This window comes from Seriola lalandi, unplaced genomic scaffold, assembly GCF_002814215.2.
Source record: "Seriola lalandi dorsalis isolate HSWRI2012SDOR001 ecotype SW California unplaced genomic scaffold, Sedor1 jcf7180002054522, whole genome shotgun sequence".
NCBI lineage: Eukaryota > Metazoa > Chordata > Actinopteri > Carangiformes > Carangidae > Seriola > Seriola lalandi.
In genome coordinates, this window is record NW_019525075.1 from 1014124 (window position 1) to 1030503 (window position 16380).

Below are 16380 nucleotides of genomic sequence, written 5' to 3' on the forward strand. Positions count from 1 at the left end.
GGGTGGGGGGGGCACAACAGAGAAAGAGTTGCAGGGAAGATGGAGAAGAGATTGAAAACATTGGATTTGAGGAAGGAAAAGGAATAAAAGGAGGTCCAAGACCAAGGTTGAAAGTGATCAATGGCAGAGGATAAAAAAAAAGGGACAGGTGGGCATGAAACGGAAAATAGAAAAGGGGAACAGGACAGAAAAAAGTAGGTAAAGATGGTAAAAAAAGAACAAGAACACTCAATTAATCAAACACCTCTAACAAATTAGCATGACACTGAAACGAAGTGGCCCTCATCACTGGCTTGGAAGAAAAAATATAACTGGTTTTAACAGTAGGTGGTGGGACTTGGACTCTATAAGTGGCAGGGGAGGGGGGGGGGGGGGGGGGGGGCTGTCATTAGCAGACAGTGCTCATGTGCGGTTCCCATGCAGTCCAACCGATCTCTATGTCTGTCTCATCAGTTTGCAATCCATTCCAGGCGAATGACAAAAATGACGCTCTCCTCCAGAAAGACATCAGCCGAACCAAAGACAAAAGCTGCTTCCAGTGTGGACACTCTGGACCACGTACCACACTGAGAGGTGAGCCAAGAGCTGATGGGGCCACCAGCTTTATTTATGTTGTCCATTAAATGAAATCTCTTCCACTAAGGGGATGACTGAAGGGCACTTTGTGCTCATATCTAACATAGTGTCATAACCGCAAGCAGTCTGCCTGATGTATCTCAAGGCATTTCTGAGTGAATTATACACGACCATGACTGGGCCCAGTACAGTGCAGTGTGCGGACAGACCATTATGACGTCACACTTGTACATACAAACACAGAAATGACATGTACACAGATACAAAAGCACACGCAACTGCACTTAAAATATGGAGCACACAGTACAGGGCACTTTACAATTCACAAAGCAAACCAAGTGACATTTGAACTCCGACAGCTGAAACTCCAGAGGAAGAAAGTGAATATACCTGACACATTGTTTAGAATAATATTCTGAATATTTTGTCTCTTGAGTTGAATTTTTCTCACACTAATATCTTAAAACCCTAGCAGATAAAACCAAAACTATCTGCATGACAACAGTACAGGTAAGTGAGAAAATATGGATTTTGGTCATTTTGGTGAAGCAACCCTTAACAGTTTTTTATGACATCTCACTCTTCTTCCTATTCAGTTTGAATCCACTCATATAAGATGCCAGCGAATAGTTTCCAATTATTTCTATGTCTCTATATCACTATTAACACAATAAATGGGATATAAGAAGTAATTACATCAGTACAGGCTGAACTAAAAATAATGTCTTGTAATGCTAATTTCTCTAGAAAGTCAGAGTTAGTTACCTTTCCAACTCGGCAATCTTCTTGTCCTTGTCATTCTTTTCAGTCTCCACCTCTCGCAGGATGTCCAGGAGTCTCTCCACCTCCGTCTGAGCCTTGCTGGCCTCGTCCTTGTAGTAGCTCACCTCCTTCTCCAGCAGCTTCACTCTGTCCACGTAGTCTGGGTTCCCTCTGGAGCCCGACTGCTGCTCCACCTCGTGGGCTTTCTGCATCCACACACCAGGGGAAGACGCATACAGACATGCACACATGCACACACGCAAAGACACAATCGGTTGATATTATGATGCCGACACAACCATGCAGTGCAGCACAGAATGTTTTACTGCCCATGGAAGAGAGATACATACAGCACACTGCAGTCCATCAGTGTCTTATATTAACTACTCTCCTTGCTCTCTCCCTCTCCTTCTGAATGAGTAAAACAGAGTAAAATGTTGTGGACGAAGGCATCATTACTTGTGCTGGTTCATTAGCTTTAACAGAGCTATTATTTAGCTCCATTTAAGAGCCCTTTGAGACTCCCAGTCACTTTGCAGACTTGGTGAGTCTGCAAAGTACAGGACTGTGTATGTGTGTACAGGACTGCATTTTTTTTAGCAAAAAAATAGTAACAAATCAGTGGCAGTAAAATGCTAAATCATGAGTCTGTCTCATTAGTTATCTGTCACAAACTAATCAGCACTACTGTATACTCAATATTGACTAATCTCACCATCATTGCAACAGTTTGTAACTCTCCATGAATTACATTACACTGGTACACATCACCCTTGAGACAATATGCAGCCACACATGTCAACACAGGTCGCAAAAGTGCAAGAGTTATACAGAGCCATCCACCAAAACACTGCCATGTTCTCCAACCACGGCTGATACCTCAGCTAACCGCACCACCACACTGAGACGAGAGAGAAGCGTGGCAACACTGACAGTGACGACATGCAACAAGGTCGACCAGATCATGCAAACCCAACGAAGCTGCACAGTCTTTGCAATTGTCAGTCAAAAGGATGGAGAAATAGACGCAACAGAGACCAAGTCAATCTGCTAATAGTAAGTTTCATATTTTAAGCATGAGGAGCTAATTTAGGATTTGCCTCGATGGAGATTATTCTCACTGATTTGATTTTAAAATGTACATAAATCCACTTTAGAACCACTAATCATTGCAAATAAATTGCTATTCAATAAGTATATTAAAAATACTTTCAAGAGAACTTTATTGCCCATCCAAATTAGTCTCCATACTGCCAGTAGAAGGTTGTACAAACTCCACTTTATGATGGCTTTTGTTTACCTGATGACTTTCAATATTTTGTTTATCTGCTGTTTTTGTGATTTATTCAAATTTGTTCATTTAAGTATCACAAATAATCAATTACTTCAGGATGATTAAAGCTCAACCTGTTTGCACCTGCAATTTTACTAAGCTCCACAAAAATATGTTTCAGTAGTGCCAGTGAGAAAATATCAAATGTGAGTATCAGCTTTAAAATAATAGCTGTTAATGCTATTGTTGGCTATGTAGCAATAGCAAAACTTAAGAATAGCTCCTTTAACGCTAGACTTGGACATGTAGAGGTATCCTAAAATAAAACAGAATTTGACTCTGTAAAAGACTCTAAAATCGAAATCATTTTTCTATCATTGAATTCAACATCCACAAGGCCAATTTTGCTTTTCTTTGCAAAGGTGTAGGTGTCAAAACATATGCGAAAACTGGAAGTTAACTCGAGGCCACGTCCTTTCACAACTAGAATTGTAAGTTGCATTTCCATTAAAAAGCCCAGGTGTGCTGTTCTTTGTGTCAATATAAGCTCTGGGATTTCCTAATGTCACTCATTTGCCCTGATGATCTAGGTCCAGTGAAAGCTTAGCTGCATCTTTACATTGTTGCATTGGACCTCAGCGTGCATAGAGCCTTCTTTTCTCTGATGTGGAAGAAAAAGAAAAATCCCACTATTGTTAAACAAACTAATCACGAATAAACCAACTACAGAGCCACAATTTAAAAAGTTGCATATAAATAGATATACTGTGTTGCATATTCGGCATATTTGAAATTCCAACTAACCAAATAAAGTGAACTTTAAATATTGTATATGTAGCACCAGTTTCACCACGTGTCACAAACACAAACAGCTGCAGAATGAGTACGTTGCACAGGACTCTGAGTGCAATATAAAGCTCATTATATCAGTACAGTGCAATGGTCAACATGCATCTGGACGGGGCAGTGGGTGAAAGCAGAGCCTGTGCTGGGGTCTGGCATGATCACCATCTAGCATATTTCAGAGAAGTTATCAGTGTCCTCATGCTTTCAATATGTGCCTCAGAGAGCTGAAGAGAGGGACTTACAGGATTGTTCATGTGACTGAATAGCTGCTCAGCTTGCTATATTGCAAACGGAGGGGTTGGGGGAAGGAGTGGAAGGAGGAAGGGGGGGCCGGGAGAGTAAGTGTTAGGACTTTGTTTGAGCCAAAGGAGAGAACAGCAGGATCAGACATGTTACAATACATGTTTGACAGGTCAGTAACATCAGTAACAGCACATGTTGTTACAGGTTAAGGGCAACACAAACGGACAAATGCAGAGGAACAGACACAGGGATAGTCTGTGGATTATGGAGTAGGAGGGGGGTAGTTAATGGACTATCTGCTCCCTGCAGCAGCCTAACAAAGCAGTGCGGCCTGTTTCAGGGAAGAAAGAATTATCCTAACTAACTGTGTTTTATATTAGGCAGGTCCCTGGTTCAGTCCAGATTAGAGTGGTATTAACAGAACTTTTTTAATTTTTCACAGTGTTCACTTTGATATTATTTTCTGTATGTCTGCTGAATATCACAGAGTTTGTTCTATCGAGGACTTTCTTATTAGTCAAATTCCTCAGTGTATTCCTATGGGAAAATAACACACAATACAAGATCTGAGTTGCAGGCATTTCTGAGCAAGAAAAACCTCACATAACCAATATGAAACCAAAGTCATTAGAATAAAAGAAATAGTTCATTCATTCAAGTCTAGAACTGATTAATAGTTTCCATTCAAGTGGTCCCTGGACTCTACGTGAGCTACGTCTTTACTTCACAGTGGACATGCTCTGGATTTTTTATCTACAATTCAGAGCAATTAACAGAGAGGAACAACTGTACAGTCTTCATACAGGACAGAGGAGCTCTCCACAGTTCAGCCACAGCTGAAGCATTACGTATAGAAAATTAACAGTTTATTTGAAAAAATTACAGTGTTGTTAAGTTTTTAACTTTGACCTCTTGAACTGATATGTGGAAATTCCTCATATGTATGTCCTTTTCATTACAACAATAAAATAGCTGTAAATGTGGAACTGAAATTTAATCCTTGACCCTGGAAACAATGCAGTAGCTGCTCTGGAAATTTCCTCAGCAGATGGGGTTGCAGCTCTCATCACACATGTTTAGAGGTAGATTTTAGATGCAGAATGTGTGATATAGTCAAAAGCCCCAGAAACAGCTACTACATAAACCTTACAGTGAGTAAATTCAATCTGTTTTTGTGAGAGGCTATTGTGACATCATTTTAGCTTTGAATGAACATAGTTTCTTTTGTTTTGTTTGCTTGTTTTTTCACCCTGAAATAGTGAGTGATATTATTAGTGATAATAGTGATTAGTGAGTTTGGATTTTTTCCAAATAAAATGCAATGAAACACTTAATGGAAAGAACAGGCCTTGAGTCCACGACAACAAAAAGAATCGATAACTGTGAAAAGGAAAAACCGACTCACCACTTCTTAAGTGGTGTGTACAATAAAGTGTAGATCACACTTTTAAAACATTACTTTAGCTGATTGTTATATGTAATCCTGTTAATCATATATGCTAAAACTGCTTTCTATCTGTACAAATAGTAACTGTACAGCAGGCACTTACATATACTTATAATCTCAATACTAGATAGTCAACAAATTTAGATCAGATGACTATATGAGTGTTTCAGGACTGTAATGCACACACCTACCTTCTGTAACTGCGTCTCCAACTTACTACACTCCTCTTTTTTCTGCTCAATGGCAATCTCCAGTGATTTGAGCTTTGAATCCTTCTTGAGGCCAGAAGATGCAAGCGATGAAGCATGTTCCTTCAGATCGATGAGACTGGACTGCAGATGGACAAACAGCACAGACAAGCAGCACAGGTTCAAACCAGGCAGCCAGCAGTGTCAGCAGGTGTTACAAGACCACAGTGCCAGAGGTGGCAGCTTAAATGTCATATAGAGGCATACTGAAAGACAAAAGTACGATACAGGCTGTACAGTATGTACAAAGAGCTGCAGTGCAGATTTCATAGTACAGCACTGATCCATTGCACCGTGATTTCCCAAGTACAAGATGTCTTATCCCTCTTAACGCTTCATCTGCCAGGAGCTTTGCTTTGTATCGGCCTACTACTGACAACTACAGCCTCAACAAGACCCTCAAATCTGGTTTTCTGAACATCAGATTGCTGTCTACTAAAGCATTATTGATAAACAACTTGATTTTTCAGCATTACTGGATATCAAATGGCTTAAACCAAATATTATCTTACCTCTTAATGTAGCTTCCCCACCTGATTATGCTAATGCACATGCTGCTCAAGCTACTAACCAAGGTGGAAGTTTGGCATTAATCTATAATGCCAATTTCACTAACCTCTAATCTTGAATTGACCTTTTGAGGCTCTTTTGAGGCTCTTGTATTGAAACCATCTCCACCAGTTATGAATCACCCTCTCTGTGATGAAAGACTACAACTGTTCCCTCTTGTGGTACAGACATCCTGCCCCTAATTCAAAATTTTTAGAACAAGAATTTATCTCAAGTCTTGTTACATAAACTGTCGACATTGTCATTATTGGTGACCTGAATAAGGCCTGTATCCTCTAAATCAGCCTGTCTAGCAATTATTTATACTTTTAGTTTCTTCCAGTTTGTGGGTCAATCTACTCACTGCACCGGTAATATAGAGGTATATAATCTGACTGTCTGTCCCATCACTTCTGTGGTCTCTTTCTTATCACTTTCTTATCACATTTGAATCAGTTCAAATGTATTTACCACAAAACACATTGGTCCAGCAACTTTAGCTGCTCCTGATGAGCAATTACCAGTGGCCCTGACTCCTTTTAATGTAGCAACTTGAAAATTGTACCAGTGACCAAATGCAGTTCTATCTAGTCTCTTGGACTCGGTTGCTCCTCTCACCACTTAAATTAGACAGTCAAAGAGGTCTACACCTTGGTTTACTGAGGAAACGTGCTTGAGTCGAGCGTGAAGGAGATTGGAGTGAAAATGGTGCAAATCAAAATCTGAAGCTCCCCACCTCCACTGACACAAATGTGTATAGAAATACAAACATTCTCTCTCCACTGCAAGAGCAGCCTATTTCTTTAAGTTAATTATTAACAATAAACACAATCCTAGATTTCTTTTTGACACTGTAGCCAAATTTACTCAAAAGCAGCCATCTCTTAGTTGCTCACCCTTCAAAGCTCATGATTTTTTACAATTTTTCTGCAATAAATTAGATTAGATATAAAATCACCTCTTCTTCTCCAGCATCCTCTAAAGAGTCCCAGATAGTTTCTGCTTCAAAGAAATTTGAGATTATATTTCTTGAATCATTGTCTAAATTGGTGGTTGCTTCTCAACACACCACCTGCCTTCTTGACCCTCTGCCAGCGAAACTCTCCAAAGATCTCTGGATGGTTTTAGGACATTTAGTGCTGAACATTGTTAAGTGATCCCCACTGTCCCCATTAGTTTTAAAACTGCTGTGGTTAAACGACACCTGCAGGATCTTCAACTATTGGCCAATGTCAAACCTTCCCTTCTTTTCAAAAGTACTGTCTTAGCAGCTTTCAGCTCACTTGTCCAACAATAATGTTTTCGAACCTTTTCAGTCTGCCTTCAGGGCCCGTCACTCCACTGAAACAGCACTCACTAAAGTAGATGATCTTCAAATTTCTATGTATTCTGATTCCACCAGATTCCAAGGCTGCGTGTCACCTATAACAATACTATAGTAACATTTTCTGATGTAAAATATGGAGTACCTCAGGGCTCTGTTCTTGGCCCTTTGCTTTTCTCTCTTTATATTTCACCTCTGGGCCAAATTATTCACTGTCATGGAATTAATTTCCACCAGTATGCTGATGATACTCAGCTGTATGTGCCTATGAGGGATAACGACTCTTCTCAAATTGCAAAGTTACAGATATGTTTGTCTGCTGTGAAAAGATGGATGTCTCAAAATTTTCTGCTCCTAAATTCAGATAAAACTGAGATGCCAGTCATTGGCCTAGCTCAACCAGTTTGTTCAAGTAAGAGTAACTCTTCAGTCAAGAATCTCTCCTTCAATCAGCACATTAAAGACATCACCAAGACTGCCTTTTTTCACCTACATAGCTAAAATTTGCTCTATTCTGTCCGTGACAGAAGCTGTTTCATTAAGACTTGATTATTGTAACATATTGTTTTCTGGCCTGCCACATGCTAGTATTAAAAGTCTTCAATTGCTTCAGAATGCTGCAGCTAGAATTTTAACTAAATCCAGAAATTTTGACCATATTACACAAATTTTAGCTTCCCTTCATTGGCTCCCTATCCATGTCAGATCAGACTTTAAGGTGAATGAATGACGTACTCCTTGCTCCTTTATACCTGTCTGATCTCCTTAAACCTTATACTCTATCTGGTGCTCTCCATTCCCAGAATTTAGAGCTCCTGTTGGTCCCCAGAGTTAAAAAGACGCCTGTTGGCAGCAGAGCATTTTCCTATCGGGCCAACTCGGTTGAAGCCTTCAAATCCAAACTTAAATCTCAGTTTAACGCCTTAACTTTCAGTTAGCTCCTTATTTTTTCACAACTTCAGGCTTTGTACCTGTTACCTCTCCACCACCAGTGGGTCGGCCTCAGTATCAATTAATGAAGTAAACCCAGTATATACAGTTCAGTCCATGTTGTCCATGTCCATGACGAGAATACTGTAAACTTTCTGACAACCACTGCATCATTCTACCTGTTTGCTTATTTCCTCAGGCACGAGCGCCCAGGCTGTGTACCCCTCTCTCTTTCTTCTCCCTTTCTTTGTCTCACTATCTCTCTCTCTCAACCCAATCGGTCAAGGCAGATAGCCACCCACCATGAGCCTGATTCTGCTTGAGGTTTCTGCCTCTTATAAGGAAGTTTTTCGCTGCCACTGTCGCCAAGTGCTTGAGCATGCTGGGAATTGTTTGGTCTCTGAAATAAATATCATAAAGAGTCCGATCTAGACCTGCTCTATTTGTGAACACAACCCTCTACCCAAACAAAAAAGGAAATCTTTTCACTCCACCCACTGACCTCTTTCTCTGTTAATTCTATCTGCAGGCTGTTGACCTTCTCCTTCAGGTCCTTGTTCTCCTTCTTATAGGACTCTACTTCTTCCAGACGTTCTCTGTCTTCTCTCTCCCTTTGGTCCTTTAAACGCTCTATAATCCTCTCCTAACAGACACAGACAGACACACACACACACACACACACACACACACACACACACACACACACACACAGAAACAGAGTTAGAAGTATTTTTGTGTAACTTACGTCTGTTTAACGTTGTGTTTGTTTTTCTTGTTTTTAATTGCTGTTTTTATTTCTCCATTTTCTATCTGTTAAGCACTTTATAACTTTGTAGTAGCCAATCAGAGACAGGGATTTACCTGCATCTGCATTTGATTTTACTTTTTTGTTTTTAAATCAATTTAATTTTGTGAAATCCTCGATATCTCCAGAAGACATTAACATATGGTATTAACAACAACCTGATATGTAGGATATGATAATAGTCTATGAAAATGACGAAAATGAAAATGAAAATAAATCAGTTTAGATTCAACAAAAATGCAAAATCTAGGGAGACCATTTAGGGATTTTACATTGGTGTTATGCTGTCATGGAAACCAAATGAAAACCAAACTGGAGCAGGGAATAAATCACATCACATGCAAATAGTAGGTAAAAAATCCCAATCCTGAATTCTACATTTTACTTTAGCTAAGCTTCAGTGTTTATTTATCCTGATCAAAGATTTCTTTTACTCTTAACTAGTTATTGCTGGAATTATGCTTCTCCAGGCTGCACGTAGGCGACCGTGCGCAGGACCTCTTGAGCTCTATTGGATTTAAGATGTAAGAAATTTGATTTCTTAGTCTGCGGGACGGAGTAAAAGTGATTCAAAAATGTCAAACTTTCACTACAGGCCCTGACATCAAACCTCAAACTTCATTCAGAGGGACCGAAACCTGCAAGGAAGTGGGGAAAAATGATTTAGTTTTGCAGCAGCTGATCAAGTCACAACCACAGCTGAGTTGCATCTTTGAATCTTCAGTTTGCTGAAGTCCTGTACCTTCTCTGACAGCGCCTCCTCCAGGGTGGCCAGGGCAGTGTCTGTGTTACTGGAATCTGTCTGCAGAGACTTGACCCTGTCCTTCAGGTTCCCCAGCTGCTTGTCTTTGTCACGCAGCTGCTCCTGCAGATTCTCAATCTGACCCAGGGAGGAGGAGACCAGCAGGACGGTGGTGCCACAGGGAGGAAAGAAAGCAGAGAAACAGCGTTAACTAGCATGATCTCAAAAACAGAGCAGTATTTAAAATTTGTGTAACAGCTGGAGATTGTAAAAGCCTTTGAAGATTAACACCCTCTACAGACAACGTCATGTTCATAAATTGAAATGTGCTGGTGCTTTAAACAGAAGCATTTTTAATTTCAGGAAGAAATGCATCAAAAACTGACAGACTTTTAAGAAGAATTTTGAGAAGTACTATATAATATAAATGTAGCAAATTGTCATTGTATATTACAACTACTGTAAAAACTATTTCAAGACATTGAAATATCTAATTTACTACATTATATGACTGACATAAACAAAACCAAGTAGGTACAAAGCAAAATTTTTGAACTCAAGAGAGGTCAAAAAGAGGGAGATAAAAGTGGACGGATGAGGGAGACGAGGTGCGATAGAACAAGAAGGGAAGAAAAAAGCAAAGGGAATGGGTGAGCAAGTCAGGGTGAGAGAGGGAGTAACACTCTGTGAGTATTTATAGCACATACACACACACACTAGAGGCAGTGAGGCAGAAATATCTTCTTGCTTGTTTTTCTGTGGACACTTCCCCCCTGAGAGCCACAGAGACTCTCTCACTCTTAATGGAGAGAGTAACCACTCTGCTTTGTACTCTCACTGAGTGACTGGTTTAGCCCAGGACACGAGCATCTGACAGAATAACTCGCTCCCTTCCTCAGTTATTTCGAATGTCAGACTACATCTGGAGTACACCTGCAGTACATACACCTCCACCTACTCACCAGAGTCTGGTTTAACCAATAAATATTCTAACAAAAACTCAGAGGTGAGGTTTTCTTCATCTCTGATTCTCACCTTCTTCTGCAGGACATTGATCTTCCTTTCTTTGACCTCTAGCATGTCCTTCATGTCCCTGATTTCTCCGGCGAGCGTACCCTTCTCCTCCGTCAGATCCTGTAGCTGCTTGGTTTTCTTGTTCAGGAAGGACTCTTTCTCCTCCAGACGCAGACGTAGAGCATCAACCTGAAGCACGACACAGACAAAAACACTCTAGAGGAAGTCCATACATTGAGCCTACTTAAAAATAAAAAGAGGTTCCCATAATGTGGATTTGACTGTAAATGAGAAAAAATGCTTCACAGAGTTATTAAACACAACAAATTTGCAAAACCTATAATTGCTATTTCAAAATTGGCTCATTTTAAAAGATCTGCAACAGTGTTCATTAGAGATGCTTTGAAGTATTTATTCATCTTCACTTAATCTCCATGAAGTTGCAGGAAAAAACCAGCCAGTATCTGAGTCAGTATTCATTAGTGTGGTGTTCTTCAGTGAGTGCATTACAGTAACTGTAATGCTGCTACAATTATTAATTTGTTGGTGCAGCTTTTTGATGTTTTTGATGTTTATTAGATGTGCTGTGACAGTACGCTCCACATTACAGTTCCTTTGGTGGCGCCTTGAGTTACAGTTCAGTTAGTTTGAAGTCCCCAAAGTAAATAAAGTGCTGATATGATTTGCAGTAATAAGCCCCAGGCCAAAGGCAAGCCTATTATTTGCTCAGTTTGGCTGGGAGGATGAAAATGTTGGTGAGGCAGTGGATAGTTAGGTTGATTTACTGTATGTGTACGAGTTAAGGGTTTTTCATTACCTCTGTTTGCAGGATGGCAGCACGTTGCTCCTTGGCAGTGAGAGACTCTTTGAGCACCTCAATATGCTGTTTGCAGTCTGAGTTCTGGTTGTTGAGGGTCTCTAGTTTTGTCTGCAGAGCCAACAGCTCCGACTCCTTCTTTGACAGCTCCTGCTTCAACTGGTCAATCTGCACGACACGTGACACAGACAGCACGCCCAACCCGTTACATTAGCAATGTATTGTTTTACCACTGTGGCGCGTGTGTGTGACAGAGAGAAAGCGAGAGAAAACACGACACATCGACACGCATCTCTCTCATTAAAAATGCATTTGGGACTGACTCCCCTGCATTCATCATATATTATACATCATCTCTATTCATGATTGATGAAAAGAGGGCTAAAAATAGAAAAACAAAACTGTGGCTGGTCCGCGCCTGGTCGGCTGATATGAGGAGCAGTATGTAAACACAGAGTCAAAGCTTGGGAGAGACACATGAGCTCCAGAGAGCAGCGGACACAGACCCCTTGACACAATCACTGATTTCAGTATGCTGAAGGCTTGACAACGTAGCAACCAAAAACACAAGTTATCGTGTCGTCATGGTGCGTGGGCTGATAGAAACACTGACAGGTCTGAAAACGAAAGCAGGTGAAGTCGATTTTAATGAAAACGAATCCATCACTCTGACTTTGTGGGCAGGCGAGCACTTCACTCTTTGAACATAATGTATGTCACAACTGTCTGTTGGCAGCAGAATAATAAAGTAATAAGCTTTCAGAGGTAATTAAGTAAGGAAAGTTACGTATTTTATTACAAGCCACAGCGTGTTCTTGCTGATCTCGCCTGTTTTAGTATTCTTGATACTGAGCTCTTCTCAAAAAACAGCAGAGAAGCATCTCAGATTTGTTGCCAGCAGGACACTTTGCTGATGATACTAAACGCAAAAGCAGCTAATTTAAGTCACACATCAGCTTCATTTAGTATTCTCCTCCTTGCACAGATCTTTCTGTACCCTGAACCACTCCTTTGTGTTTTTCAGCCATATTTTCACAGGATCTGTACTTCTCCAAGTGCATGCAAAGTGTAGATGGTATCTACCTTGGTCTTCATAAACTTTGAGTGGTTCTTGTAGACCTCCATCTGTTTGATCTCCTCCTCTCTGTCCTCTGTGTTCAGTAAGCCGTTTGCCTTCAGCATTTGGATCTCATCCTCCAGATCTCGGATGTTGCGCTCCAGAGAGGCAATTTTGGTGTCCTGCACACAAACACGCAGAGGAGACACACCTCAAAACCTTGACTGGCATGTCCACAAGTTGCATGATGCAAGTAAACCTGAACTAGAGTCCAGGACAAACAGAAAGACCAAAAGCAAAAAAAAAAAAAAAAAAAAAAAGATTTAGAGGGAGTAAAATACAGAGAGAGTATGAAAGAGAGATATATAGTGAGATAAAGAGAAACTGGAAGAAGCTCTTTGGTGTATCTGAGAGCAACTGCAGCATCTGTCGGTGAAATCACAAGCTTTCTACCCAGCTCCTTGCAGCAGCCCAGAGGATTAATCACCATTGGGAAATACTGAGCACACATCCAGCACAGAGAGATCAGCCAGGACCGGAGAGAAACGAGAGGAGGGAAAGAAAGAAAAGTAACAAGCTGTAGCTTTTGCCGTAGTTGCTTGCAGATCAATGCAGAATCCTGTCTCTGGACTGCGACTGCGAGTGCAGCTTTAGCTTCACGGCTTTTTAAATAAATAATACAACGTCTTTAAGATTAGCCATGGTCCATCTCCTTCTCCAGCAAAGCACAGACCAACCATGTTCCTTCCTGTCTTTCTCTCTTTTTGTGTCTCTCCTTCTTTCCTCCTAATGGCTCTGAACTTATGAACTTATGGCCGTTAGTAGGGTCAGTTGTAGCCCACTGCAGAGGAATATGGGTAAAGTATCATGATGAGGAATGATGGACTATCCGAGAAGGATCTGAGTGGTTAACATCAATGCATGAGTACTGTACATGTACATGCACTTCGCCCTGCCGCTGCTTCTCACCTCAGAGTCCGTGTTACGAGACAAACATCAGTGAACTAATATTGCTGCAATAGACACAAGATATCGTACCTTCAAAGGAGGGAGATTTTATTCCATCCACATGTAATCACTGGTACGTCGACCTGGACAGTAAATCTTGATCTTTATTTCTCTTTTCCTGCCTCTGTGTGTCTCTCTTTCTCTCTATCTCCTTGCATACTAGCCTCTCACTGTCATAAACAACCACACCTGTTTCCATGGTAGCAGCAGGCAGGCTATATACTGTGCACTGTCTCTGGTGAGTGAGGAGGAGAGGGCGGGAGGGATGTAGGGAGCGAGAGGGAGGGAGGATTATTCGTGCCTCCATCAGCATCAACACAGCAGAGGGAGAGAGTAGAGGGGAGAGATGCAGGGTCTTCCTGTACAGCACAGCACAGGAGGAGGAGGAGGTGGAGGAAGAGGCGGGTCTTCCCTCGCTCTGTATGCAAATCTACACATGACCACGCCGGGGGAGGCTGGGGCCTGCACAGCACCGATCCAGCTGAGTGAGAGGGGCTGTGTCAGCTCAGCGATGATGTCATGATTTATTTTGAGGAAGTGATGTCAGGCCTCTGCAGTGAGGCTGGGGGTGTCTACAGTGGGTTCAGTAGCTGGATGGCCCTGATTTCTCTCTGCTGCCAGATCCAGCTGCTGTACAACAAGTGCTGATCTGAATAGACATTATTACCCTTGGAATAGAATATAAGCATATTATAAATATTTGCATACAGTATCATTACAGAATGGAATATTAATGTGCGTGAAATGAAATGTTCTTGAGCTGAAAGCTAAAAGGCAATCACAACTGATAACAGTGGTCTGAAATGCAATCCAAAAGTCCATCTTCTTAAATACTTATTATATAAGTATAATATACTAATTGAATATGAATGTTTGCCCCAATATTTAAATCTCCTTTAAACTTCCTCTGAAGCTTCAAAGTTACATAAAACCATTACATACACATTCTTCCACTTTGTCTTGCCAAGATGCCATTTTAAGACATGCATGATCAGCTTACATCAAATAGAAAATTCTGCATATCTTGTGCTTGTAATTCAGCCTGACATGTTTTGTGTCTTAATAAATTTTAAATGACGCTCTGCACATGGTGAACCTGCACAAAATGTGGTTGAAATGTCAGACCCACAGTCTGTGATGTTTGCACACACTGTCTCTAATGTTAAAGAATAAATTACTATGATTAAATTTGCCACTACTTGTCATGAAACCAATGTGTCGCAGTTCGGCTGCTATACCTCTTGGGCGGGCTACGACAGTGCAAATGTTAAACAGTTATATTGATTCTTGTTTATGTTTACACAACTGCTTTGTGAGCTGACACACAGTGTGTCTGCGTGTCTGTGTGTGAGAAAGAGAGATAGAGAGATGGGACAGTGTGCTGACTATTGACTCAGCTGCTGAGGATCACAATGACAACAATAGAGTCAGTAGAACACACCAGTGTAGGCCTCACTATAGACCTTTAGCAGTTAACACGGTATGGGGACTGTGAATGTCAGTGACTCAAACACATATAAATACGTAATCTAATTTTAGATAAACTCTCCATGATTATTTTGTTTGTTACAGTCACAGAGGAATTACCTTACCTTCACATATATGTATAACATAATAAATGAAAATGATTGCAGCTGGATAATAAACTGCATATTAATTATTTGAAGGAAAATTATCTAAAGATGTCTTTTGTAATGGTGCATGCAGTATTTGGTTGTGGTCAGGCTGTATATGGTGAGACAGGTTCTTACTTTCATCTCTATGATGGTCTGCAGAGCCTTGGTTTTGCTTGGATCCTGATGCAGCTGATTTCTTCTGTGCAGTTCCTTTCAGAAAAGAGACAACATTATTCGGCACCTGAAGAGCAGAATCTATTGTCAGCTCTACTGAAAGCAGGGCAATTCAACTCAAAACTGAAGAAAAAAAAAAAAACAAAACACAAATAAATGCATAAAAAGTCTTTCTTTACATATAATACAATGGATGTGCTCTGCGGTTTTCCGTTCATACATTACATAATCCATATGCTACAATTTAAGCAGCAGAGTAGAGCACATGGATTTTGTGACACTCTGTACTGCCCTCTAGTGATGACAAAATAAAAAGCAGTCAGTTTTAGCTCTTACACAGTGGATCTCATGTATTTAAATCAACATAACCTTGGTCATAGGATACCTCTCGCAGATGGATGTTCTCCTTCTCCTTTTGGTCCAGAATGACCTCCAGATGTCCCAGCTGGGCCTCCGCCTCAGCAATGCGCCTGGCTCTCTCCTGCTCCTCCTCCTCAGACGCCCTGCCCGGCCCCGGGGGCAGCCCTTTACTCTGCAGCATCTCCAGCAGCTTCTTAATGGACTCATCTCTGGCACCCAGTGTCTGTTTCTGGGTCTCAATCCTCAGTTCCATCTCCTCCAGCGTCTTTCTTAGCAGGAAGAGCTCCTTGGCCTGCCTGTCATGTTCGGCCTGCAGCCGACGGAAGTTCTCCTCTGTCAGCTCGATGGTGGTGAAGTGCTCAGAAGCGGAGCGGTTACCGCTCTCCTGCTGCAGCAGGTGGTTCAGGTCTCGCTGTGTGCGCAACTCGTCCTGCAGAGCCTGGATGGTCATCTGGAGATGCTGATTGACACATACACAAACACACACACGTACACACACACGGACTCATCAATTATTGATTTTAGGAATAACACACAAAGTTTGTCTTGATAACACCACACATGAGGGTAACCACACATTAACACACAC

The 16380-nt window shown here is 41.2% G+C and overlaps 1 protein-coding gene across 3 annotated transcripts in view; it reads right to left on the reverse strand.

Moving 5' to 3' along the window:
- The window catches only part of erc2 (ELKS/RAB6-interacting/CAST family member 2), a 37760-nt gene that overhangs the window by 6324 nt on the left and 15056 nt on the right, over nucleotides 1-16380 (reverse strand). The window contains exons 3-13 of one of the 3 annotated variants that reach the window (XM_087176032.1): nucleotides 15817-16251; nucleotides 15393-15467; nucleotides 12660-12815; nucleotides 11577-11744; nucleotides 10781-10948; nucleotides 9746-9883; nucleotides 8701-8841; nucleotides 5339-5479; nucleotides 3700-3735; nucleotides 1342-1544; nucleotides 375-382 (exon numbers count right to left, since the gene is read on the reverse strand). In XM_087176032.1, coding sequence (XP_087032158.1) covers nucleotides 375-382; nucleotides 1342-1544; nucleotides 3700-3735; nucleotides 5339-5479; nucleotides 8701-8841; nucleotides 9746-9883; nucleotides 10781-10948; nucleotides 11577-11744; nucleotides 12660-12815; nucleotides 15393-15467; nucleotides 15817-16251 — 1669 coding nt within the window. The remainder of the gene's footprint in view (nucleotides 1-374; nucleotides 383-1341; nucleotides 1545-3699; nucleotides 3736-5338; nucleotides 5480-8700; nucleotides 8842-9745; nucleotides 9884-10780; nucleotides 10949-11576; nucleotides 11745-12659; nucleotides 12816-15392; nucleotides 15468-15816; nucleotides 16252-16380) is intronic. The other 2 variants (XM_087176030.1, XM_087176031.1) reach the window with 2 other exon arrangements.